At 41.1% G+C, this 25,357-nt stretch overlaps 1 protein-coding gene across 1 annotated transcript; it reads right to left on the reverse strand.

Annotated features, from left to right (window-relative positions):
• Positions 1-418: 418 nt before the first annotated feature.
• NEIL3 (nei like DNA glycosylase 3) lies at positions 419-21,989 on the reverse strand. Its single transcript, XM_063135326.1, has 10 exons — positions 21,923-21,989; positions 19,333-19,451; positions 18,395-18,529; positions 16,764-16,977; positions 14,687-14,761; positions 13,632-13,798; positions 12,678-12,847; positions 7,826-8,204; positions 2,880-3,054; positions 419-785 (listed from the first exon to the last, which is right to left on the reverse strand). The coding sequence occupies exons 2-10, from the start codon at positions 19,449-19,451 to the stop codon at positions 603-605; spliced, it is 1,617 nt and encodes a 538-aa protein (XP_062991396.1). The 5' UTR covers positions 21,923-21,989; the 3' UTR covers positions 419-602.
• Positions 21,990-25,357: the final 3,368 nt, after the last annotated feature.

Genomic DNA, 25,357 nt, shown 5'->3' on the forward strand with positions numbered 1-25,357 from the left:
CAATAAGTTCATACCAAGCTATCCTGAAGAACAAACAAAGGCCCATCATTGCTTGAAGTGTTTTATTGAATATATTAATCTTTCATAACTGATTACAAAGTGTATTAAAATCTATTCATCTTAAATGCATTGTAATAAAACTTTCATAGAAAACACATCTCAGACTGTGAAAACAAGTGTTGAAGGACAAATGACTCAGGTAAACTCCAAGTTATATATTTCACTGACAGATTGCAGTACATTGTGAGAGACAAACAAATCAACTCATTTTCTCCCCACCCCACCCCACCCCACTCCTGCCTGGATCCGCCAAATTACTTCTAAAGATTTCCCTCCGTGGGAGAGGATGGAAGAACCAAACAGCAAAAGGTATGACTGCATATCTGAGAGTTTCCCACGTTAAGTAAAGCGTAGGAAGACAAAGTAGCAAAAGCAGTTAGGAGGAACAAAAGAAGGAATGTTCAAATATATAATTTAGATGGATTTGCAATCACAAGATGCCACTTGATCATAGCCCTCCTAAAATATCTCCCAGAGAAGAGCAGTATAGTACACACAGTTTGAGAAGATTAACGTCAGTTGGGGTATTGGAGATGAATAGCTCAGCATCCTGGGATAATCTTCATTCCTGGACCATTTTCTGCCCACTGGAAGAAGTCACACTGTTTATCCTTCCCAAGAGGGCACACAAAGAAATTCTTTCCATTATTAGGGCCAATCTTCAACACTGTCCTCATAATGCAGCGCTTCCCATGATTGCAGAACGGAAAATGCAGGTCTGCCCACTGTAGAGAGAAATCATTTCCCTTTAACGCCATATGCTGTAGCCAAATTCCTCTTTTAGACTGGTGGCAAGAAACTCTCCTTCAACGCTGCCAGGTAGGGAGCAACCAATAATAATCAAACTAAACTACTTCCCTGTAAATACAGATTGTTCCACTGCCTGAACTACACTGGTTTGACTTTGTTGGAGGACAGATTTTAAGAGTCTTATCTGCCTTTAGAGGCAACACAGGTTTAATTTATCCAACTTAAGTTCTGATATTTCATGACTTCAAAGCAATAGATCTTATTTCCCCAAACTCTAGTGGCTCTTCCCTTTCAGAATCTGATGGTTAAAAATGACACTGTTGCATTAGTTAGCACACTGTATAGCAGAGATCATCATCAAGGCTGAGTCGAGAACAAAAAACACAAAGCAATAGTCCATGTAGTCTGGAATTCCAGTCACGCAGGTTCTAGATTATGTGAATCACCTAAGCTGCATCATGCCTCTTCAGATCTTTCAGCGAGGCGCAGCCACATTAACGGCAGGTGCAGCCCTGCTACCCCTTCTGCACGTTTACACTAAGCATGGAAAGAACTTGTGAGGGGGGGCATCTTATTTTCTGCAGGGGGCATGTGACTAATAGCTTCAGAGCAGGCAGAAATACAAGAACTGCAGGCTTTGCTGTCATTTGACCTCTATGCTGGAAAAGATACACTAGTTTCACCTCTGCCTCCCATAGAACTGTTAATGGCACAGAGCGTGTGTACGAAACAGAAGAAGAACTGAAGTAGGGACAGAGCAGCTGCAGATGATGAAGGGACCAAAAGACTAGAGAAGTTCTCAGGGGGCGGTTTTCCTCGCAGACAGAGGGAAGTCCGGGGAGTTGGTTCCCGAAAATGCCGTGGATGCTTGGCTGAAGAGCTACAGGTAGGTAGGTGAGAGGGGAACCCTTCCACAAACTACCCATCTTTCAGCTCTTCAACTAACAAGCAGGGATAGCAATTATTTTTCAGCCCCACCACCTTCTTGAGTGCCAGGAGCATGTGACTAACAGCCTCACCTTTAAGTACCAATGAGACACAGGGGGGTCAATAAAGCCCTCAGCTAACTTGCTATATTAAATAAATACATGAAAATGTATTACATGAAACTACCCATACACTACGCTCAACATCTAAGGTCCTCCTCCAGGTGCCTACCCCAAGGGAAGCTCGGAGAGTGGCAACAAGGGAGAGGGCCTTTTCAGTGGTGGCCCCTCAATTACGGAATGATCTCCCCAACGAGGCTTGCCTGGCGCCAACATTGTTATCTTTTCGGCGCCAGGTCAAGACTGTTCTCCCAGGCATTTGACAGCATAGGCTGAGTTTTTTCACTGACCCCAGAATAGTAGTTTTTAAACAGATATTGTCTGTTTTTGTTTGTATTTTATGCTTTTTATGGTTTTAAGTTTTGTATATTTCTTTTGAATGTTCACTGTTTTTAACTTTTGTAAACCGCCCAGAGAGCTTCGGCTATGGGGCGATATAAAAATGTAAATAATAATAATAATAATAATAATAATAATAATAATAATAATAATAATGTAAAACAATCTGCCACAACATGATGACCAACCAGATGTTTTGGGCTTAGAACACCTGCTTTCCATGCGGAAAGTCCCAGGTTCAATCCCTGGCATCTTCAGTTAGGGCTGGACAACTGGCGTTGACAACTGGGCTAGACGGACCAATGGTCTGATATATTTAGGCAGCTTTCTATGTTCCTACGACTTCAGTTCACATCAGCCCCAGCCAACATGGCCAGGAATGCTGGGAGTTGTAGTCCAAAACATCTAGAGGGCACCAGGTGAGAAAAGGCTGCTGTAAAACCATGGACTAAAAATTCATGATTCAATTGGTTTCATGTAGAAAATAATTCTACAACGGCCAAAAAGTCTGTTTATTCATCCTAAACCGCACCGTGAACCTCTTTAGACAAAGCTATCATCATCGTCATTCATATTTCCATTATGCTGAAAGAATGAGTGAAATCCACAAGCAATCATGGTGGCTTAAGAGACTGATTTGTACACTTCAAGGGTGTTGGCAAGGTTTATTACGATCTCACGTACTTCAAAATAGTCACACCGGGCGTCTCTAGGTAAAGGACAAGTGTAAAATTGCCTGCCCTTGTTTTCTCCGTCCTTCCTCACAACACGGAGAACGCAGAAGCGGCTGTGTTTGCTACAGCGAGGACTGCCAGCATTTAATGTACAAGAACCATCTGTCACATTATCTGGAGGTGCTCTGTAATGACAAGTTACAAAATAAAACCTGCATAAAGTTAAAGAGATTAGTTACAGCAGAACCACCATATTCACTCCTGCCTTCCCCAAAAACTCCACATAAACTCTTCCATTTCAATAATGTATCTTCTCTGTATTGAACAAAATATACAGATCCTCACTATTTTATCTGCCCTACTAGTTTTCTCTTTAAATAAAATTGAAGGATTCAGTGCTGAATATCCTGGAAATTGGAATGAAATCCGAGTGGCAAATTTAAAGTCCCCAAATTGCCTTGCCACTTATTTTTTATTTTTATTTTTTTGTAAAGTGCAGCATTCCAGCATTGCTAGCATAAATGTTGTGCTTTCATGTAGTTTAAAAGACATCCGGAATTGGCAGCAACAAGATGTACTAGAGGTCCAATTCCCTCCAATTACATTCTCCCTCTTTGGAAAGCTATTATGAGTGTCTCAGACCAGGCCATGGGGATCTCTACCTACTTGTCCGCTGCAGAGACAATTTTCTATGCTCTTTGATCAAAGCTACTTTTAATGATCCCAATCATGTTCCACTGAGGAGGAAGTCTGACTGGCGGAGCAGAAAAGTACATTTTATGAAGGTGGCAGGGAAGCTTTACTCTCCTCTGATATTAGCGTCACTAGAATATGTGGAGAGCATCACTGTTTACCATGCACAAGGGCATCTTCCTTGACGGTTAATGTTTAAACAAGGTTAGTTTGCTTCCTGTTACTTTGATTTAGCACTGGCCAACCTTTGTTGGGAACTGAGGTACAAGTTAAGTTCAAAAAGCATTAGTATTGCTCTAGCGCTCATTAATACATAAGCCAGGAATAAGCAACCTGATGCCTTCCAAACGTTTTGGACGACAGCTTCCATAATCTCTGGCCATTGGCCATGCTGGCTCAGGTTTAGATGTAGTCCAAAACATCTGAAAGACAATACGCTGTCTACGCCTGATATAAGCAACACCTCCTCCAACCCATGTTTTCAGGGGGCTTTATTTCCAGTCTGCCAAGCTGGGAAACACAGCACGGGCACAGTTTTGACTACTGTAACATGCTCTGCGTGGGGCTGCCTTTGAAAACAGTTTGAAAACTTCAGCTGGTCCAGAATGCTGTGGCCAGACTTTTGAACGGGGACATTTATAGGGAGTATGTGATTCCCATGTTACAGCAGCTTCACTGTCTACCGGTCTCTTTCCAGATACAATTCAAAGTACCAGTTATTTATTACATTTACATCCCACCTTTTTTCCTCCAAGGAACCCAAGGTGGCATACATAATCCTCCTCCTCACCATGTTATACTCACATCAACAACCCTGTGAGGTAGGTTGGGCTGAGAGTCTATGACTGGCCCAAAGTCACCCAGTGGGTTTCCATGGCCGAGCGGGGACTAGAACCTGGATCTCCTGACTCCCAGTCCAACACCTTAGCCACTACACCACACTGGTTATGATCTATAAAGCCCTTAGGAGTAGGCTTCCTTCTTCCGCATGACAGTGCCCTGGTTTTAAGACCTTCCAAGGAGGCCCTTTTACCAATACCCCCACCACTGGAGACATGAGAGAGACATGGCTGCTCCCAGGCTCTGGAACTCCCTATCAAGGAAGGTTATGCAGTTGTCTCTTTGTCTGTTATCCTTCCACCAGCAGACAAACATACGTTATTCAGGCAGACCTTTGGCATGTAAGCTGGCCTTGCTGCTGAAGGTTTTTTGTTTTTTTTAAAATTAGGCTCGGTGATGTTTCTCTCTTTTCAGGTTTATTTTAAAATTAATCAATATGCGGTCAATGTGATGTGCATGGTACAGCACTAAAAAACAAAATAGATGACCACTAGTTTGGTTTTGGGTTTTTTGAGTGCTATTCTTAATTTAATTGTTTTTATGTGATGTTTTAATTAAGATTTTGTTTCAATCTTGATTTTATCATACAGCCACCTTGAGCACCATTATTCAGCCACCCTGAGAACCAAATTTAATCAATAAATAAGCGGGCATGATCAAAGCTATGCCTATGCTGCAGAAAGGCCCATGTGTCCTCTTGCCAAGTCCCATAAAGCCCCAGCGCATGTGCCATGCTTCATGTCTATGACATCAAGCAGCTACTCTTCCTCCCCTGCTCTCCTACGTGAACGACTTCTGAAGATCTCACAAGGAATTGTAAATTACAATAACTTTTAAAAAATAGCAGCTCTTTTTATCTTTCTCCATTCTTAGGATAGGGCAATTCATGTTGCGCAGCTGAGTTTGGCATTCTCCCATCTCTCTCCACTACAGTAATTCCATCAAAGACGGATTCAGCTGCACATTTTCTAATATGATATATGCCACCTGGCAATGTTGCCTTTCTGGCATTGAGATGGGCCAAACAAGGCAGTTAGATTTCACAAGAGAATAAATGGACACAAATACAACATTAAAAATGGGAACACTCAGAAATCACTGGATGAATACTGCAATCACCCTGGACATTTTCTAGCAGACCTGAAGGTTACTGTATATAAACCACAACAACAAAGGTTTCAGAAGGAGACACCAGTGTGAAGCTACTGAGTAAGAAAGCATGAGCAGGTTTGACACTGGGAAACTCAGATTCAGTGGGGCTGCCTTTGAAAACGGTCCGGAAGCTTCAGCTGGTACAAAACAGGGCAGCCCGTTTACTAACAGGGACTGGCTGGCAAGATCACATTACGCCAGTCCTTTTACAACTTCATTGGCTGCCAGTCCAGGTCCGGGCCCGATTCAAAGTGCTGGTATTGACATTTAAAGCCCTAAACGGTTTGGGGCCAGGTTATTTGAAGGAACGCCTCCTCCCATATGTACCTACCCGGACCTTAAGATCATCTACAGGGGCCCTTCTCCGTGAGCCCCTGCCAAAGGAAGTGAGGCAGGTGGCTACTAGGAGGAGGGCTTTCTCCGTTGTGGCACCCCGGTTGTGGAATGAGCTCCCCAGAGAGGTCCGCCTGGCGCCTACACTGTACTCCTTTCGTCGCCAGCTGAAGACCTTTTTATTCACTCAGTATTTTAACACTTAATTTTAACTTAAATTTAAATTATACTGTTTTAACTCTGTATTTTAACCTTATATCAATTTTGCTGCGTGGTTTTATCCTGGTTGCGCTTTTTATATTGTATTTTGTATTTGTATTTTTAACTTGTTGGTTGTTTTATGATGGTTTTAATTTTTGTGAACCGCCCAGAGAGCTTCGGCTATTGGGCGGTATAAAAATGTAATAAATAAATAAATAAATAAATAAATAAATGGATTCTGGGACTGACTAGCTCACTAGTGCTTGATCTTGTTGGGCCTGTTCACCATGCAGGTCTGGGTCACATCCATGCAGGCTGTATTTTACGTTAATAAAACGTAACACTGGGCCTGTTCAGACAGCAGCCTAACCATGACTTCACATGTCAACCCTTTTGTAACAAATGGCTATGAGTGTGTTTAAACCATGGTTATGAACCATGGTGAGGAATCGTTCACATGACATGCTAAGTCATGATTCACACAACATGCTAAAAATGCATAGTGTGCCATCTGAACAGGGTCACTATCTCTTCCACTGCTTTGTATTTTAAGGTACATTCCTATATATTCCAGCTTGGCCTGTTAAGCTACGTTCCTATACACGCTTACCTGAAAGTAAGTGACACTGAATTCAATGGTGCTTACTTCTGAGAAGACATATATAGGATTGCACTGTTAGCCACCCCCACCCACCCCCATGTTCAGATGACACATGTTCAGTGTGTCGTCTGAAAAGGGTCAATGAGATGTAAGAAATTTTAAAAAGAAAAGTGACATAAAATATTTGTATTTAAGAATACACTGATCCCTGCCCCTTTATTCTTCTATCATATAAAGCTGCCCTCCCACTCCCCCTTCTACCCTCCAATTTTCTTATTAAATTGTCCTTACATGACTAACTTCAGATAGAAGAATGTATGTGGGTGGGTGGGGGAGAACTGCATGAGCTCGCTTACTCAGGCACCTAGTAATATGATGCAAACATTCAAGAATTCAACCTTGTTCTCACACGTGCAAGTCTGGAAACTAAAAAATTGAGTGCAGCTTCAAAATCAGTCCATGTGCCAGCAGGATCTGCCATTACTGCAATGGGGAGCTAGTGGTTAAAAAAAAAGGCAACCAGAGACAAGAAGAAATGCTTGTTTGTAGAATGGAGCAGGTCAGCGGACCTTGCAGAAGGAATCTCCTCTAACCTGTCCCAATCCAGAAACAAGCATTTCTCACGTGTAAGTGAGAGGTTTTGCATGCGCAACTGATTGAGCAGGTCACTGGCAGTATTGGATAATGCCCTATGACTGGCAACTCCATAACTGAAATATTTTTCCACTCCAACCTATGGGTATGCACATATACGTGTATATATATATATATATATATATATATATATATATATATATGCCATTCAATTTTTCTTCCTTTTCTATTACTACTTTGCAGTTACCAACTTGTGCTTGGCAGGAAATAACAATTTCTTCTGATCTAATACGTTGACTGAGCCACAAGCCACTGCATGGCACGTAAGGACCCAGCAGCAGGCAAAATTGCCTCATGGGTCAGTACACAGACTTATTGGCCGGAAAATATTTTATATTGAACCAGTTCAAATAAAAATGTACTAAACGAAAAACAAATGTTTTCCTATTAGCAAAGTCTTTCCCATCAATTTCTAGCTTTCAAGTTGGTGTTCAATGAAATATAATTTGCAGGAATCTTGTTTAGATCTGGAAATAACAAACCTGCTTGTTAAATTTTCAACAATGGTCCCCACAGATGAAGATGAGTAATCAATCTTTCGTTTCTTCTGTGATGGCTTTAAAGAATTACATTGAAAGGGAAAGGATACTGGTGTATTTACTGCATCGTGGTAGGTACTGTTAGAATCATTTCTTGAAGAATCATGCAGAGAGCTTCCATCTGGAGATAGACTTTCACTTCCATCCTGTTTTAGTGGAGTGAATTTACTAGCAAAATCTGTCAGCACCAGAGTCGTTGTCCCAAACACAGTTTTCCTGTTGATCTTAATTTCGGTTCTTGGTTTTCCAAAATTGTTACATGGATACTTGATTAAGTTGCTATGAAAGGCTGTTAAGTCTTCATTATTCTGCAGGTTTTGAACTTAAAATAGGTGGCAAGAAAGAGAAGATATCAGGGTGAGTTTCTTTAAATCACCTCTTTATTTCTTCCCCAGTTTCCCCAACACTTTTGTACTACATTGGCCTTGTTCAGACAACATGTTAAACCATGCTGCTTAACCACAAAATGGTTAATAGAATGCAATGCATTCCATTAACCATTTTGTGGTTAAGCAGCATGGTTTAGCATGTTGTCCAAACGGGGGCCATTGATAGTTCTCTACACATTAGTGTGATCACAGATATTAATGGCACCAAACCAGGTGTAGTTGTAAAAGAAGCGTCACATATAGAAACTGGTAGCTCTGGATGCCAGTCACTTCTTCTTAAGGTGCCGTCTCCTATAGGAGGTTAGCTATCATTACAGCTATTTTTGGTTTTGACACCACTGCTCTAAATAATTGTATAGAAAGGCAGGTTGCTTACCTGTAACTGTAGTTCTTCGAGTGGTCATCTGTGCATTCACACTTAATGGGTCTCTGTGCCTGCGCAGACTTCTAATAGCTGAGAAGAGTTTTGGGCAGGAACTCCTCCCCCATAGTCATGCGTATATATACTATGTTCCTGCCCTATCCCTCAGTTCCTCGAGACAGATGATTCGATCCCGAACTTTAGGATAGCCCATGCCTCGGTACCAACAGGTTTACTGACACCGAAGTGAGGACGGGGGGGGGGGGGTAGTGTGAATGCACAGATGACCACTCAAAGAACTACAGTTACAGGTAAGCAATCTGCCTTTCTTCTTCGTGGTCTCTGTGCATCACACTTAATGGGGTGATTAGCAAGCTGACTTACTGGAGGTGGGTAAGGTGTCTTATTGGAGGACGGACGAAAGTACAGCTCTTCCAGAGCAGGATCTGGATCTGGCATGTACGTCCAACTTGTAGTGCTGAATGAATGTCAACTGTGATGCCCATGTAGCAGCTCTACACAAATCGGAGAGGAGGATTCCTCTGGCGAATGCTGTAGAGGTTGACACTCCTCGCGTGGAGTGGGCTTTAACCTGGGATGGTAGGTCCAGGTTCGAAATTTGCTATGCGAGCTGGATTGTCTGTCGAATCCAGGCTGTGATTCGTTATTTTGAGCCGGGAGAGCCCTTCTTGGATTCCCCATAGCAGACAAATAGTTTTTATGTGGCCATGAAGGTCTAGGTTCGAGATTTGTAAAAAGCAAGAGCCCTTCTCACATCAAGAGTGTGGAGTCGTCTTTCCAGGTCAGAAGTTGGACTAGGGAAGAATGCTGGTAGCAATATGGGCTCGCTGATGTGGAAGTTGGATACTACCTTAGGTAGAAAGGAGACCTCCAGGTATAAAGATGCCGATTCTTTATGGAAGATTAGATAACGAGGAATAATGAAGAAGATATTGAAATTATTCTCAGCAATGGTAAGTAGATAATCCACAAAGTCCCGACAAGGCAACGCTAACGGCAGTTGAAGAGGAACTGAGGGACATGGCGGGAACATAGTATATATACACATGATGGTGAGGGAGGAGTTCCTGCCCAAAACTCTTCTCAGCTATTAGAAGTCCGATCTAGGCTCCACGCAGGCGCAGAACCCCATTAAGTGTGATGCAGAGACCACGAAGAAGAAGTACAGCTATACAAGTACAGTTCTTCAACCACGATGTTCTTCTTCCTAATGATCTTTTTTCCAATCACACATGCCTATTTGCATCAAATGGTGCATCCAGCTAGTGTAATGGGGCTCAGGTGAGCTCTGCAGAGTGGCAGTGATGTTCAACCAAATGCACATTGGCAACATCTGCATTGGGGAATGTAGATTAACCTTTGGGAGTTGGGGGATGTGAACTTTTCCCAGACAAAGCTTAATTTAACAAATATTAATTAATTAAAGAGTAGAGGGAAAGATTTGCAAGACAAGGACAAAAGTGTATTAGTTATAAGTGCCGAAGAAATTATTTGACTTGCAACATACTAGAAGAAAAAAACCTCCTGCTTTATTTTTTAAATGTAGATTATAGGGATAAAGATATTTTATCTGAACATAATTTAAAGAAATCTTCAGATGCCAGACATTGGACTTTGATAGCGGCTTAAAAGCTGCACAACTGGAATGAAAGATGCCGAGAAAGAAAAAGAGCATTATCGCAATTCTGTTCTAAAGCCCTAAGCTATCCTGCCTTTGTTGTATAGGGTCTGCTTCAACTTCTAGGTAACCAGCTGGGTGCATAAATTCCAGGAGAGAAGTTAATTGGCAAATCTGACTTTCTGAACAGACTAAATCTTTAGGTTCCTGGAGCTGGCATTTTAGTAGAAGACAATCAGCCAAGAGCAAGTCTGGCAGACAACAGAAATACTGACTGACTGCAATTATAGTTGTCTTCCAGTCTTCTTTGCCCACCAGTCTACTGGCTCCTGAAGGCCTAGGTCAGCATGTCTTTCCCCAACCCACTCTTTGGGTGTATCAGAGTCCAGATGGTGAAAGGCTCCTGTACCTTTAAGAGTTATCCAGTTGAGAGGATTTCACCATCTATAGTTTTTAGCAACAGAGCTTCACTGTCGGCTGAACGCACTCCCAGAAGAATGCACCATTCTGTGGCATCCTTATGGTACAGGCACCTTCTCAGGGCCTGAAATCGGCATGCCAAATGCAAACAAGCCTCATGCAGTAGCCTTCAAGAGAGATGGGGGAGCCGTATTAAAGGCACAAAAGGAAGAGAAAGGGGAACAAGGATTTACAGTTGGTTGTAGGAACAGGCTAGGGGAAATCTAGACGAGACTGGACAAGCAAGAAAGATGGCAGTAGCATGATCTTTAGAACTTTAAAAGAAAAATGGCTTGTCAATTAGAGGAGGTGTTGTTGGAAATATAGGGAGCAACACAACCAAACACACACACACACACACACACAGAGAGAGAGAGAGAGAGAGGAGTAAGGAAAGAACAGAGAGCGCATGAAGGAGGGAGTCATGAAAGGGAAGAGAGGAAGTATATTCAGGGTGGTAGAGAAGTGGAGTGTTTTAAGGATTAGAAGCAAAACACTGGTGCTTAAGAACAGTTCTGCTTTGTGGAAGAAATGAAAATCTCTGCCATTGCTGAGAGAATGGGATTTGTCACAACTGGTAAGATGTTTAAAAAATGCCCCTGTAAAGCTTAGCTTTGAAAGTTCTAACATGCAGTTGTTTCAAAATCACCATTTTTATTACAGGGTTTAAGCACTTCTCAGGCACGCAGACTTCCACTGTTTTTCAAATACCAACAGGGTGAAGCAGAGGACGGCATTTGTCCCTTCCAGCTATAAACGGAAATGTATCCACAGCCCAGTGCGGCCCCCCTCCACACTTTACAAATATATTCTCTTTCAATTTATGAAACATTTGGTCTGACAATTCAGGAAGTTGCTGAAGTCTGCAAAAAAGTACAAAAGTTCAACTGAATAATTCATGCTGCATAGGATGGGCTAACAGCTGTGAAAGTATATATTTGAGTCACAAAAGGAACATGCCATTATAGCGCAAACAGTTGTTCACTACGACGACAAGTTTCTGGGTTTATCATTCAGATTCTCAGATGACATGCATCTGCTCAATGCTATTTCATAACCTCTCCCCATCTTGGTTTTCTTAACAGAGAATTTCCTCTGAATTTTCTTCCATAGTCTAGAGAAAGAAGGACATCCTCTCCCTTCCACTCTATAGAGCTGTCTCTTGAAGGACAAGAAAGTGTCCACTCTTTACTCTAATCGGTAGGCACCAGTATTTGACTGAAGCCTACTGTGGTAAAAAGCACGAAACATCGACAACTATGCAGACGACACATGTCAGGAAGCGATAGTCACTTATGGCTTCCTAGCTTATGCCCTTTTTGCATTTATTTATTATATAATTTATAACTGCTCTACATAGATATTGGAGCAATGTCCAAGAAATTAAAACACACACACTAAAAGCAGAAACATCATTACAACAGTAGGAAAATCATTTTTAGTCAGGAAATGCTTGTCTGAAAAGTCTCCAGCAAATGCTGAATTTTTTTTTTAATGTGGGTGCATGCATGAACTTAATTTTGAGAGTGGCTCTAAATTCCACAAGGTGGCCCTAAATGGGGACATGTTTATCCCTCATATTGTACACATATTTGAATGGCATTTGGTGCAGTAGCAGCAGTAACAAGACTTCATTCACAGTGCCGCAAAGCAGGAAGCAGCTTTGAACACCAAGGAAGGAAGGAAGGAAGGAAGGAAGGAAGGAAGGAAGGAAGGAAAGAAAGAAAGAAAGAAAGAAAGAAAGAAAGAAAGAAAGAAAGACCAGTGACTTCAGATTCAAATCAATGGAACAGAAAGCATTTAGGATCAGAGTATTAATATTCATGATACATATTTCCTAAATGCTGTGTGCAAGATTGGAAACAAAAACAGGTTTCAGGCTACCTGTATAGTTGTACTAAATTACAATGCCATACAGGCACTCACACAAGCCCCATCATTACTTACCTTCAGGCCTTGGAGTCAAGCACGCATCACAGGTTTTGACAGAAGGCTTGTTTATTAGAGTGCAGAGTGTACAGGCCCACTCCTCTTCCGATTTCTGAGCAACTTGTTCTTCAGAACGTGACCCCCTGCCGTATGGCCAGCCAATTAGACTATTTCTTCTTGGCAGTTTGCTGTGCAATGAAGAAAAGGGGAAATTGATGTGAACATTTTGAGAGGTTTGTTCTGAATGTTGTGTTCCACCAGGGCATTATGGGAGATACAAAAGTGGACAGTAATAACTTGGCAATCCTGTTAGCTTGGAGTTTCCTATTTTGCCGTATGGGTTCATCTCCCTAAGTTCTGTGAAGCTGGCCATTAATTCGTGGGTTGGGAAATGGACTACTCCTGTGCCTCAACAGTAAAGTATATTTCCTAATAAGAATTAAAATAACTACCTATCATGATTTCAAAACATATTGTGATCAAAAATCCACAATACCATATCAACCAACTTTTAGTTTAAGAGCCAATTTCCATTATTGAGACGCTGTCAGGCAGGGCCAGCCCAAAACACTTTGCTGCCTGAGGTGATCCAGTGAAAATTGAGATCCCACCATTAGTCATTCCATGGAGGCAATTTTCATCGTAGCAGTCAACTGACGTACTGGAAAGGTGAAAATTAAGCTCCCTTATGGGGCAATCGTATACACACTTACCTGGGATTAAGCATCCCTGAACACAATGGGGGTACTTCTGAGAAGTCATGCATAGGAGTACACTGCTGATTAAGCTGGTGGGGCAATGGACAGAGTAGTGTGGATAGAGGAGGAAGGAAAGCCAAAAATAACAACAGCCCCACAATGTCATTAAAACCAAAAGCTTGGATTTTGACAATAGAAATATTTAGCAAAAGATCAGCTCTTCTCAGAATGCTGAGATAATCGGGAAAATGAGCTATAAAGGTAAATGATCTACCTGGGATCCACAAACTGAGGTTTGTCGTTTTGACACTGAGGACAGAAGTATGTCATTCTGTTACTGTCTCCTAAACGGCACACTGTGATCTTTGCTCTGCACTGACCACAGTTGGGGCGTTTGTACACCCTGTAATGCTTGTATAATGCTGATCCCGTCTTGCGACACTAGAACAGAGAATAGTTTTTCATGTGACTCAGAAAGCCAAAGATGAAGCCCAACTCTCAAGCCAATTTCTATCCTTGACTGGAAACCAAAACAAGGATCTAACAAGGAAGATTTAAACATTGTGTATTTTCCTGCTTTTGCCAATTGTATTAAGAAGTATCATAAACTTGAGAAATCTCTATGTACCTTATTTGCACAGGACAAAAACAAGAACACCAGTATTTTCCTAGCTTATAAGTAGGCAAGCTGTCTAGCAGTATAACTCCGATACAGTGGCATGTTAAGCATTGTACAAGGGCTAGTTAGCAGTGCTCCAGAACATTGAAATCCATGGTGTTGAAGCACTGGCTGCAATTGAGAACCACTTAACTGGACAGAAAAAAACACATGAATGAACCAGTTCAGAAAGCAAATGGGAGAACCACATCTGCTTTATACTTTGGATGATTTTAAATTGTGTCAACTGCACAGATTGCTTTGGCTACTGAGCAGTACAGAAATGCAATAAATAAATAAATACATAAACAAATAAATAAATAAATACAATCTCTCTCACACACACACATTTCAGACAGAAAACCAGCATGCTGAAGAGTACACTTGAATCCTTCTTTTGGATGTGCTAACTTTCTTCAGTCAAAGAGTATTTCTGAGGCCTCGGATCATTAAATCATATATTTTGTCAACTGAAGTCTCTAGTGTTCCAGCTCTAAGAAGGGTGTTCCTACTTTTTCTGAGTATGTAAATTAGCCTTAAGTCCTATTGAGTGTATTTTCCTCTGGATTCCACTGGGTATTCTGAGTCAGAAAAATGTATTTGCAATAAATCGGTAGGGTGAAGATTATTTATACACACACACACACACACACACGGTGTTTTCCCCTTACCTTATAAAAGAGTAGTGTGAAATCCCGGGTCATTTTCACCAAGTGATGTACTTGCTCATCTGTTAAGTGGCAAGCCTGTGATTTGGAGCATAGGTTTATTTTTTAAAAAAACAACAGTGACACATTCTCCAAACAGGACTTCACAGCTTTCTTATAGAGTACTCTGATCAAGGAAATACTTAGGAACCTTAAGAAGTCACGCTGAAGTAATGGCAAACACAGTAGCACTTCAAGGCTGCAATCCTATACACACATTCCTGTAAATTTCACATCCCTATAAGTTTGGACTCAGAAGTTAGTCCCAGTGATAATGGGACTAACTTCTGAGTTGAAACTATACGATGGCACTGTAAATGTGACAAACAGGCAGCGCGATTAACGTTTGTCCCACTTGCCAAGTAAAAGGCCACAATGCTGCAGTATTAACAATCTTGCTTCCTATTGAATTATGACTACCCCTGTTCCACCAGCTTCCCACAATCAAAAGCAAAAAGTTGTTAGATAAAACAGATGGAACTTCCAGGAATTACGATATTCAACAAGATACACACATGTAATAAGACAGTTCTCACACCTCCTCCCCACATTGAAAGAACAGGCAAGGAGGGTCACAGACCAAAGCAGTGTAGACCGCACTTGACCTCCAATGCATGGTGTGTCCATGTCCCCCACCGCGCCCAGACCACCACACATTTAGCTTTCGTGGAAAGGGGCTCTAAGTGCATACTGATGTACATCTTTAGACCTCTTCCATGTGAGGGGGGAACCTTTTGATTCAGCCCCCCTCCACTGTGTGTGGAAGAGCTCTATGCAACGCTGTACATACATCACTATACATATACAGCATCAAAAGATCTTCATCAGAGGACAATTATGTCATGTGGCATAAAAAGACTCTTTAACATAAGAACAGACATGCTGGATCAGACCAAGGGTCCATCTAGTCCAGCACTCTGTTCACAGTGGCCAACCAGCCATCGGCCAGGGATGAACAAGCAGGACATGGTGCAACAGCACTCTCCCACCTATGTTCCCCAGCAACTGGTGCACACAGGCTTACTGCCTTGAATACTGGAGATAGCACACAACCATCAGGGCTAGTAGCCATTGATAGCCTTCGCCTCCAGGAATTTATCCAACCCCCTTTTAAAGCCATCCAAATTGGTGGCCATCACTACATCTTGTGGTAGTGAGTCAGTTACCATTACATAGTAACATGTCAGTTACCATTACATTTTGCTGTCAGTTTTAACACTACCCCTTGAAGGCTCAGGTTCACAGTTTGGGGGTACTCCTGGGTTCAACCCTGAACCCAAACGCTCAGGTTTATCGCTGGCCAGGTATCTATTTGCACAGCTAAGGCAAAATGTTGCTATGACCCATAAAGCCCTATATGACTTGGGATCATACTATCTGAAAGACAGCATTCTCCTGTATGAGCCTGCCCTGGATTTAAGATCCACAGGAGACGCCATTCTCATTGTTCCACCATCATCAGATGCATATTTGACAGGAATGCGAGAGGGTGCTGCCTCAGTGGTTGCTCCCAGGCTCTGGAACTTCCTGCCAAGGGAAGCCAGTCTAGCCCCATCTCTGACATCGTTTTGCTATTCTTAGTCAGACAGGCTTCTGGTCTTTAAGCTGACTTGTCAGATCGCTGAAATATGTTTTAATTAGTGGGTGCTGTTTATTTCTTAATTTACTGAACTGTATTCAACTGATTTACATATATGTTTTGATTTTAACTGTGCATTTCATCTTACAATTGACAGCCATTTTGAGCATCATTTGTGGCAGAAAGGAGGATATAAATTATATATATGTATGATACAACATGGAAAATCAGCCTCAGTTACTTGTTGAAACCTCTAATTTACTAAATAAGGAAATGCAATTTTGGTCACATGCTATAATTTTTGTTAGATACTCAAAGTATCTTCTATTTTCAGAGACCATCCTAAAATTCAGGGCCTGGATTGTTTTACAATTATGAAAATGGGGCAGATTTACATACATTGTCTTAAACTTAAACTTATTCCAAAATACAAACGGAAGAAGCTAGAAATCTTTCACATACTTTAACAACTGGATGGAGACCACTGTCAAAAAGTGCTTCATTCTTTATGATGTTTCCCACTCCAGGTAGGACTGCCTGATCTAGCAACACATCACATAACATACGGCCCTTTTGCTTCTTAATCTCACTTTCTGCTTTTAAGAAACTGAATTTTGAAGAGCATATATCTAGGACTTCCAGCATTCTAACTTTCTGCCCACTTTCAGCTGCATTCCTGCAAGATTAAACAACAACAACAAAACATTACATTGTTACTTGGCAGTAGGTTAGCAATGTGTCATGTAATTAAGACACTTCCTTAACGGTTGAAACTACCAGAGATAATTATCAAAGTTGCCCAAAACTAGACTGGATTTAGGAGAAAGCAGCCCACAGTTGTGGACAAGTAACTCTTGTTTTAGTGGCTCTGTTTTGCAAAGGATATCATAGAAAAGGTACAGCAAATGCTAGTTTAAATTATCAAAGCCTTGGAGTATTTTTTTTCACACAAAGAAAACCTAGAAAGGAATATCTTATTAGTTTAGGGAGTGGGGAACATAAGTAATGGGCAGGGTGGAGGAACAGATGCAATATAAGTTTAGCCTCTCTCAGAATGCTAGACTTCAGGATCACACAATGGCTGTGTTTGGATGTAATGATAAATTGTGCTTAATGGTTACAGGAATAAGCCTAGGCGAAGCTTTAGATCGTGTCCTTCTCCCCTCCTCTTCGGGTAGAGGATTGGAATCTTTCACATCCATTTTCAATCAACCACAGTTTAGCGTTCCATCCACATCCTAGCCTGAGGCTAAATTTAACTATGGTTTGTTTTAATAAACGAAGCCAGTTTCATAAAACAAGGTTTAAAAGTGGCTTGTTTTAATAATCCATGCGTAAGAGTAGCCACATTTCCTTTGGTTTTGGATGAAACAACAAACGGTGGTTAGTCAAAAAATGAAAGTGAAAGCTTCCAATTTCCTCTTTGCAACCATAGCAGAGGAGGGGAGGGGAGAAGCGCACAAAACCAAAGGTCCCTTAGGCTGATTCATGTAACAGTAAACCACAGTTTATCATTATATTCAAAGGCAGCCAATGAAGTGGCTCGCATTACTCCCAGGATAAGCAAAAGGAAGCATTTCTTTATACAATGTATAAACTACTTAATGAATTCATTAGTATAAAATTTTAATTGCTACTATCTTTGAAAAATAATAAGATTCATTGAAGATAGCATAAGTTCTGACAGCTAAAAGTAGAACTTTTAGATTCAGAGACATTTTACCTAAAACAGCCATCTCTTGATGCTTGCCCTAGTTACGGTAATAAACCATCATTCCTTATTTATGAGCTTCACAGGTGTTGGATACTGAATGAAGTGCAAGGTGGATCTTTAGTGTGATCCAGCAAGACCATTTTTTTTAGCCAGAGTAGTTACAGTGCGGCATTAAAATATATAGCATGCAAATATTAGGGTTGTCACCCAATTAAAGACATTTTAGCTGACTAATCATTAGTCAATTAAATTTGCAGTTTTGCAAAAAGAATGAATCAATAGTTCCAAAGCAAAAAGCATATAAGAGGCATCCCGTCCTGTTAGTGGCCGAGTTCGCACATCACTTTTTAAAAATAATAATAATTGAGGGTTGCTTTACCTAAGCTCTACAGTTACATCATAGAAACAAACCAAATCAGCCGTAAGTTGTATTTCCAGGACTGCCAGTGCTTCACTTCGGTTTTGGGCTGCATCTAAATTTATACGCAAAGAACCATTCATGCCAAAGTGGATCCTAGAAGAGAAACACATTTCTAAGAATATGTTCAGAACTATTTCTAGTTTAGCAGCTACTCAGAATAGTAAGCATATACAGGTACTTGCTGTTGGCAATAGCATAATTATATTACTTGTTTACATGTCCACTTTCATGGGACAAGTTTTAAACTATGGTTTCTTAACGGAAGATTGAACCAATGTTAATGATGAGAGGTTGTATATGTAGTGGTTACAGTGCTGGACTGAGACTGGAGAGACCCGGGTTCAAGTCCCCAATCAGCCATTTGAGTCAGTCAGTCACTGATTCTCAGCCTAATCTACCTCACAGGGTTGTTGCGAGACTAAAATGGAGAAGGTCATGAGTGCTGTCTTGGAAAAAAAGATGGGATATAAATGTAATCAATCAATAATCTCAGGGTGGGAAGAGGCAGTCCTTCAGTTACTGTGACCTCAAGTCGTGAAGGGCAAAGCCAGCACATCGAGACACAAATCATTCCCCGTGCTATTGTGTAGTACTGAGGTCATCCAAACAAGGAACTGATGTCAATTCCGATGGTCTAAATAATATCACCATACTTTCTAGGGAATTCTGTCCATATCACTGTCCATATGACCAATGGATATCCAACAGCAACCTAGACAAAAATTGCCAGGTCATGTCAATACTCACTGAATTCACAGCCTTATCTGCTGCTGTTATGAAACAATGTTCAGGAGGATTATTACTTTCTTTACCTGACTTTTCAACAAAGCTCAATAAAACAGGACAGGAATTCTTCTAAAATATTCAAGCACATGACTTATGTACATATCTGTTACCTCAAGGCTTTCTGTCCAAAGTACATGAAAAGCTCCTTCCCCAAAGTTTCCACACCGTTGTACATGCATCCATTAAGCACATTCAAGGAAACTTGACAAGAGGCCTTATTTCCAGTCATCTGAGTGGTTTGAAAATAATAAAGTTTACCAAGGGAAATAAATAAGCAAAGGGGATTAGAAATAGTTCACACACATTTATCCATGTATGAGACAGCAGTTTATTGTAAAACACTGGAAAGATCATTCCTTATACCGAGAAGAAATAAAATAACAGAAGATTACAGAACCAAAGTATATGATGAAAGTCAAGCCACATGGGGTGAAAGCTAATTGGTACTGATAGCTGATTATGCACAGCTTCTCCTCTCAAGGCATATGTAGCACATCATCAGACATGAATACCTATGGGCCACTTCCATATTAGTTTTCACGCAAATGTTCTTGTATAAGGCACTCTTCTGACGAAAAAAATTATAACATGGAATTTATACCTATGTCAACTGACAAGTTGCACAATGATGTACCAAGTTACTCCCAGATTCTTAGAAAACCCATATCTACATTTTCTTTTGCAAATTAGTTTTTGTCATATGACTGGGGGCGGGGGGGGCGGTGTTTTGAAAGGGGCTTTAGTACTCATGCAATCTGGTTGAATTAACAACCTCAGGTGGAAGTAATACCTATCCTCAAGATATTTTTAGATGCAGAGGAGAAACTATTCTCTTCTTGTTTCATCATCTATTTTCATATTCTCTCTCTTTGTAAATCCATCAAAAAATATTGAATGTTTTAACGCTGGACTAGACCCAAATTTACTACTTGCTATTTCTTTGTAAAGAGATTTGAACCAACAAAAGAAAAAGGTGGCCTTATAATATAAATCAAGGCAAACGAAGTTTGCGCTTTCAGACCATACAATGATGGGAATTGGTTGAAAGGCAAAATCTGAAATCTTACCTGTTTAGGTACAGAATAGATGTTTAATCAAATAGCACTTGGGGGCTGATATTCTGGATCAGGCATTAGCAAGTTTCACAACCATTTTGTGTATTTTGTGGTTTTCATTGTTGTGAATCGCTCAGAAATAAATAACTACTTTTCCAATGACAATGACAAACAACAATCAGTTTCCATCAGGGCTTCATCAGGACCCTTCTTTGCAAGACTTCCTATAACGTTTTGACTGACCCACCTGCTTTTGTTGGCCTTCCCATAATGTTTGGGTTCCTGGTTCAATTGGTAAGTTGTTCTATCTTTATTTATTTTAATTTAAAACATTCTTGTTTTTATTGTATCCACTTGTGTAGTTTTTATCTTGTCTGATGTCTTAAGAGGATTCCACCCTTAAAAATAATTTCATAAATATTATCTTCATCACACTACTGTTGTGGGACTTTTTTAAAATATAAATTCAAAACTCATATTTTAAGAAGTTGGGAAAGGCTGTAGCTCAGTGGAAGAGCACGCATTTGTTATGCAGCAGTTCCCATGTGTTGTGTCCATGGGATTGGGACCCTTGGAAGTAAGCATCTGGTTCCACAAAAGACTTCGGAGATGATAGTTTATTTTCATGTTTTTTCCTTGCAAATAGCCACAGGAGGACTGGCCTTTGCCTTTCCAGGTTAGTTTAAATCCTGGGATGGATTATCTGTACTTAATCCAGGTCATTCAGAAACCTTGGCCTGGCTCATGGAATCGTCCTTTCACAAACATTACACCATGTTCAGTCCCTGAAATCCTGGAAAATGGTTGCCAGTCAATGTAAGCAATAGTGATCTAAATAGACCAACCATCCTACCCTATGACTCCTTATATCCAAAAAGCAACCATAAGGCCACATTTTAAGACAAAGATCCCCATATTTGCTGAATGCAGCTATAAGAACCTGGCTCATCTATCAGCGCAACAGAATTAGGCAATAACTATTTGAAAACAAACGTCTAGAAGCTGAACACAAATTCCACGACATCTAGCTATTCATTTGCCATGCTACTATAATATGCTGACACTGTTTATGAAATATCTTCCCTGCTACATACACAATAGTAAATAATTAAAGGGCCTAAGATTGCAGTTTTCTCAATTGCTAATTTGCTTTTGAATTTTTAAATCTCTTTGTGAAATAAACATGTTGTAAAGTGAAGGTCATTGGTGTAAATTATGATCATTTTAGACATGACAACAAGCTGCTTCTGGGCGCCCGGATTCAGACCGTGGATGGCAATGATTTCTGGCTTCTTTGGATGTCATTTTCCATCAACATGACAACGTTGAAATCAGTTTTGAAGAGTTAGATGCAAATTAATTCCCTATCTCAGGAGTGAATTGCTATGAGTGTATCCAACAAGAAGGCCTATTGATAATGTTTTTGTATTTATCCAGATGTTTCTCTACAGCAGCCCTGCATAACTTCTTACTCAGTTCACCATCCATGCATTGTGGCTTCCCAGATATTTGGCAAGCATCTTGTTTTTGCAGTCCCCAACAGGTCGCAAAAAGAGGAAGTTCATCCAGTTCTTTGGATTACAAGTAAAAAATGGGCACACGGGGGTTGGGGACAACGACTTGATGCTTATTCTGTTAAACATACAAACTAAGAGGCTGTTTAGTTTGGGTTGCGCTTTGCTGGTCATAGACTTGTACATGTCATACTTCGCTATTGTTGCAACATGAATGTCCTTGATGTTCAACTTCAGCAAAGCTTCACCATCACTCGTAATCATTTGATAGCAAACCCATTCACAGCTCCCTGCACACAGAAAACTAGGTCCCAGGGAGAAATATTATAAACCAACCTTCTTACTAACATGTTCGTTTTCTGTACCCACACATTTCGTTGGGGGGAAGCATTCAACCACATGACCCCACTCCCACCCCAGATAGACTATGAAGCAGTACAGTCGAGGAACAGTGGGTAGAATCCACCGTAAGACCTACTTAGGGTCGACCAATTGAAATGAATGGAACATAAGTTAGTCATGACTAACTTAAGTCCCATTCATTTTGATGGGTCCACTCTAAGTAGGGCTTCTGCTGGATTCTACCCAGTTTTACTGCATGATCTGCTGTTTGTGCAGACTACATCCAAGTTAAACCCAGCACCAACGCTCCATGGCTAGTGTTGGGTTTTGTTGTGGTGTCCTATGTAGTGACATAGGCTAACTGCAGAAAAAGAATAGCTACACCACCACCACTGGTAAGGCAACACAAGAAATTTGCAAAGGCAAATATAAGTTAAAAAAACACTTTTAATATTAAAAAAATGAACTATATAAAGCAGGGGTTTAGAACCTCGGGCTCACGAGCCACATTCGGCCCACGTGGCCACGCCCCTTGCTCTGCTCCCAGCCCTTTCTCCCAACCACGATCATTTCCCACCTTTGTCCAGTTTTCCCTCATTCCAAAAGGTTGAAATGACTCTTCTAAGGCTTAGTTACTGGCAATAAGGGTGCAATCCTTTGCATGTTTAGACAGAAAAAAAGTCCTACAACTCCCAGCATTCCCCAGCTGACTGGGGAATGCTGGGAGTTGCAGGACATTTTTTTCCTGCTTGAACATGTGTAGGATTGCACCTTAAGAGACTTACACTAAAGGATGCTGGCATTTGGGGAGTTTTTGACTGCACCTCTTCTGCCTTTAGCTCTGCCCACCACTGGATTGTGACCAAAATGGAATTCAGCTTTCAGGCTGAAAGAGGTTTTGTACCTGTTTCAAGGGTAAAGAGTTAAGTTTGATGCCAAATGTAACTTTACATATAATTCAACAAACAAAAAAGCAAAGCACTCCATGGCATTCTCTAGCAGGAAATACTAAATACTACGTAACCCCGCTCCTGAGCACTCTGAAAATTATGTTGCCTCTAATGAAATTTCCCTGCCTGCACTTGAACAAAGGCTGGGGGTGGGGGGTGGGGATCCGTTACATCCACCCCACCAATCAGGAATGCAGCCTTGGATCTTCACAGCTCATTAACCCGAGCTGCTCATTTATATTCCAACATCTTTTCCCTATAAAGCTCCACAAGCCCCAACAGAGTAATTTTACGTTGGCAACACAAGTGATCAAAACTTGCAGAGAAATTGCACGCTGTGTAGATGGGAAGCAAGGAAAAAAACATATCCCCTTGTCCTGTGCACTCACACCAACAGCACGCCTCATTAGTACTTTTTTAAGCAAACAAACAAGCCCTTCCACCCAGTAAAAAATTACTTTTTTCTGTAAGCCAATTTCTGTATATGATCTTTCCCCATACTGTCTTTTTTTCCTAACGACAGTTACTCTGTGGTGGATATTGTATAACAGGCTTCCTTAGAATAAATTATATTTTAAAATTTGCCATCTTTCTAATTAGGCAAAGTGACTCGAGGACACTTTCCTCATTATTTCTTACATGTGTTAGATGTTTGCCCGAGCTCTACCAACTCTTCAAATTAATCAGACTCGTTATGGTTGATTTATTATGTTAATAGCAGGAATATATTACAGATTGCTGGTTATTTCTTTTTAAGTGTTTTGGGCTGAAAAAAAACCACACATATAAAAAAGCAGCTGCCAGAAATTTCTCCAACAGTCAAAACCCGTGATTACTGGGGATGAGATGATTGTGTCAGCTTTACCAACCTCATGTCAATCAGTCATGTCTTTTGCAATTCTAGCATGCAAACTACTCTTGTGAGGACATCATGTTTATCAACTGAGCGAACTTGCATATGCTTAAGCTTTCGGAAGAGGGCCAACTGCATCAGAATGGATGGTGTAAATCTTTGATGTGACCTGCACAATCCTGCAGCACAGTATTGCAACTGAATACACCCTGTGAGATGCAAACCGAATTAAGGGCCCCACAGGGACCTTGCTTGCAATGCAAATGTCATTGAAACAACTCAATGGAATGTTTAACATGAGAATTTATTTAAATATGCGTATGCCACATTTTCACTTTACAGTCTGTAAAGCAGCTCATGACAATAACATTCATAAACAAAATCAAAGCAAAATTAGCCCTAAAACAAACATGCAGGCCTAGTTCCATAGTTTAATTAGGTTGCCTATGTTGGATGGAATGGATGCATGAAAGCAGCGGCTCCTGGGTAAGCTTTTATGATCCCGAATCCCTGCAGGCATTCATGCCAGTGAAGGTTCAGAAACCATGCTCAGGAGCAAGGTCAGGGACAAGCACAAGAGGAGTGGGACCAGCCCAGTGGCCATCACCACATGGAACACCTTCTATGTGGCTAACAGGTGAAGGGGGCTTAAAGCAGCCTGGATTGTGGGTTTTGCTTGTGACTATCGGTTTCTCATTTTAAAATTCCCATGCTAGAAAGGTTTCACATTTCAATAGGCACTCTAGCCTATATTTTCCCCAACTTTAGGATGTTTTGAATTTCAACTCCCATCAGCCCCAGCCAGCATGGCCAAAGATAAGTTGTGCCAGTTGTCGGCCAAAACATCTGGAGGGCACCAGGCTGAGGAACACTGCTCTAGCCTATGGCATTGCCTTGCCATTCTTCACACCCCCCTAAACCGAAGTTTTTGGATTCAGCCATGAAGCCTCTTTTGTTCTGCACTGTGGGGCAAGTGATGACAGCCCAGCACCTCAGGAAATGACCACCTACCGCTGAGGTGTAGCTTTAACTGTTGTGATGAAGAGGGAATTTCACCAGGTGCTGCATGCCTACAAATGGCACCTGCTGAAATTCCCTTTTCTATACAACTGTTAAAGACAGGACCCTGTCCTCCTTTCCATAGGGTCACCGACCACTTAAGAGCTTCCCAGAGAAAGAGGATAGGTGAGCAATCAGAAGCTGCAGCAGCCACTCCTTTCAGCCATCACTTCCCTAACACTTCCTTTACATGTTTCTAAGAGACAGAAGAGGGGCACAATCAGTTTCACATTCAAAGATTCACTGCTGAATGGGGAATGTGCAAGCGCAGAGGTTTCACATTTGGGTATCCACCTGGTCCCTGTTTTCCTACCCTCACCCCCGGCTTCTCTTTCCCTGGTGTCACCCCGTCGTTATTGCTA

The sequence above is a fragment of the Elgaria multicarinata genome, chromosome 10 (genome assembly GCF_023053635.1).
Source record: "Elgaria multicarinata webbii isolate HBS135686 ecotype San Diego chromosome 10, rElgMul1.1.pri, whole genome shotgun sequence".
NCBI lineage: Eukaryota > Metazoa > Chordata > Lepidosauria > Squamata > Anguidae > Elgaria > Elgaria multicarinata.

What these genes read in the sequence shown, in the direction of transcription:
- NEIL3 (XM_063135326.1), bottom strand. Translation starts at nt 19,451, where the DNA reads ATGACTGGAAATAAGGCCTCTTGTCAAGTTTCCTTGAATGTGCTTAAT. An exon ending in TTTGGACAGAAAGCCTTGAG is followed by an intron (nt 18,530 to 19,332) that starts GTAACAGATATG and finishes TTTCTCTTCTAG; the next exon opens with GATCCACTTTGGCATGAATG. An exon ending in CCTCAGTTTGTGGATCCCAG is followed by an intron (nt 12,848 to 13,631) that starts GTAGATCATTTA and finishes TTCATTGCACAG; the next exon opens with CAAACTGCCAAGAAGAAATA.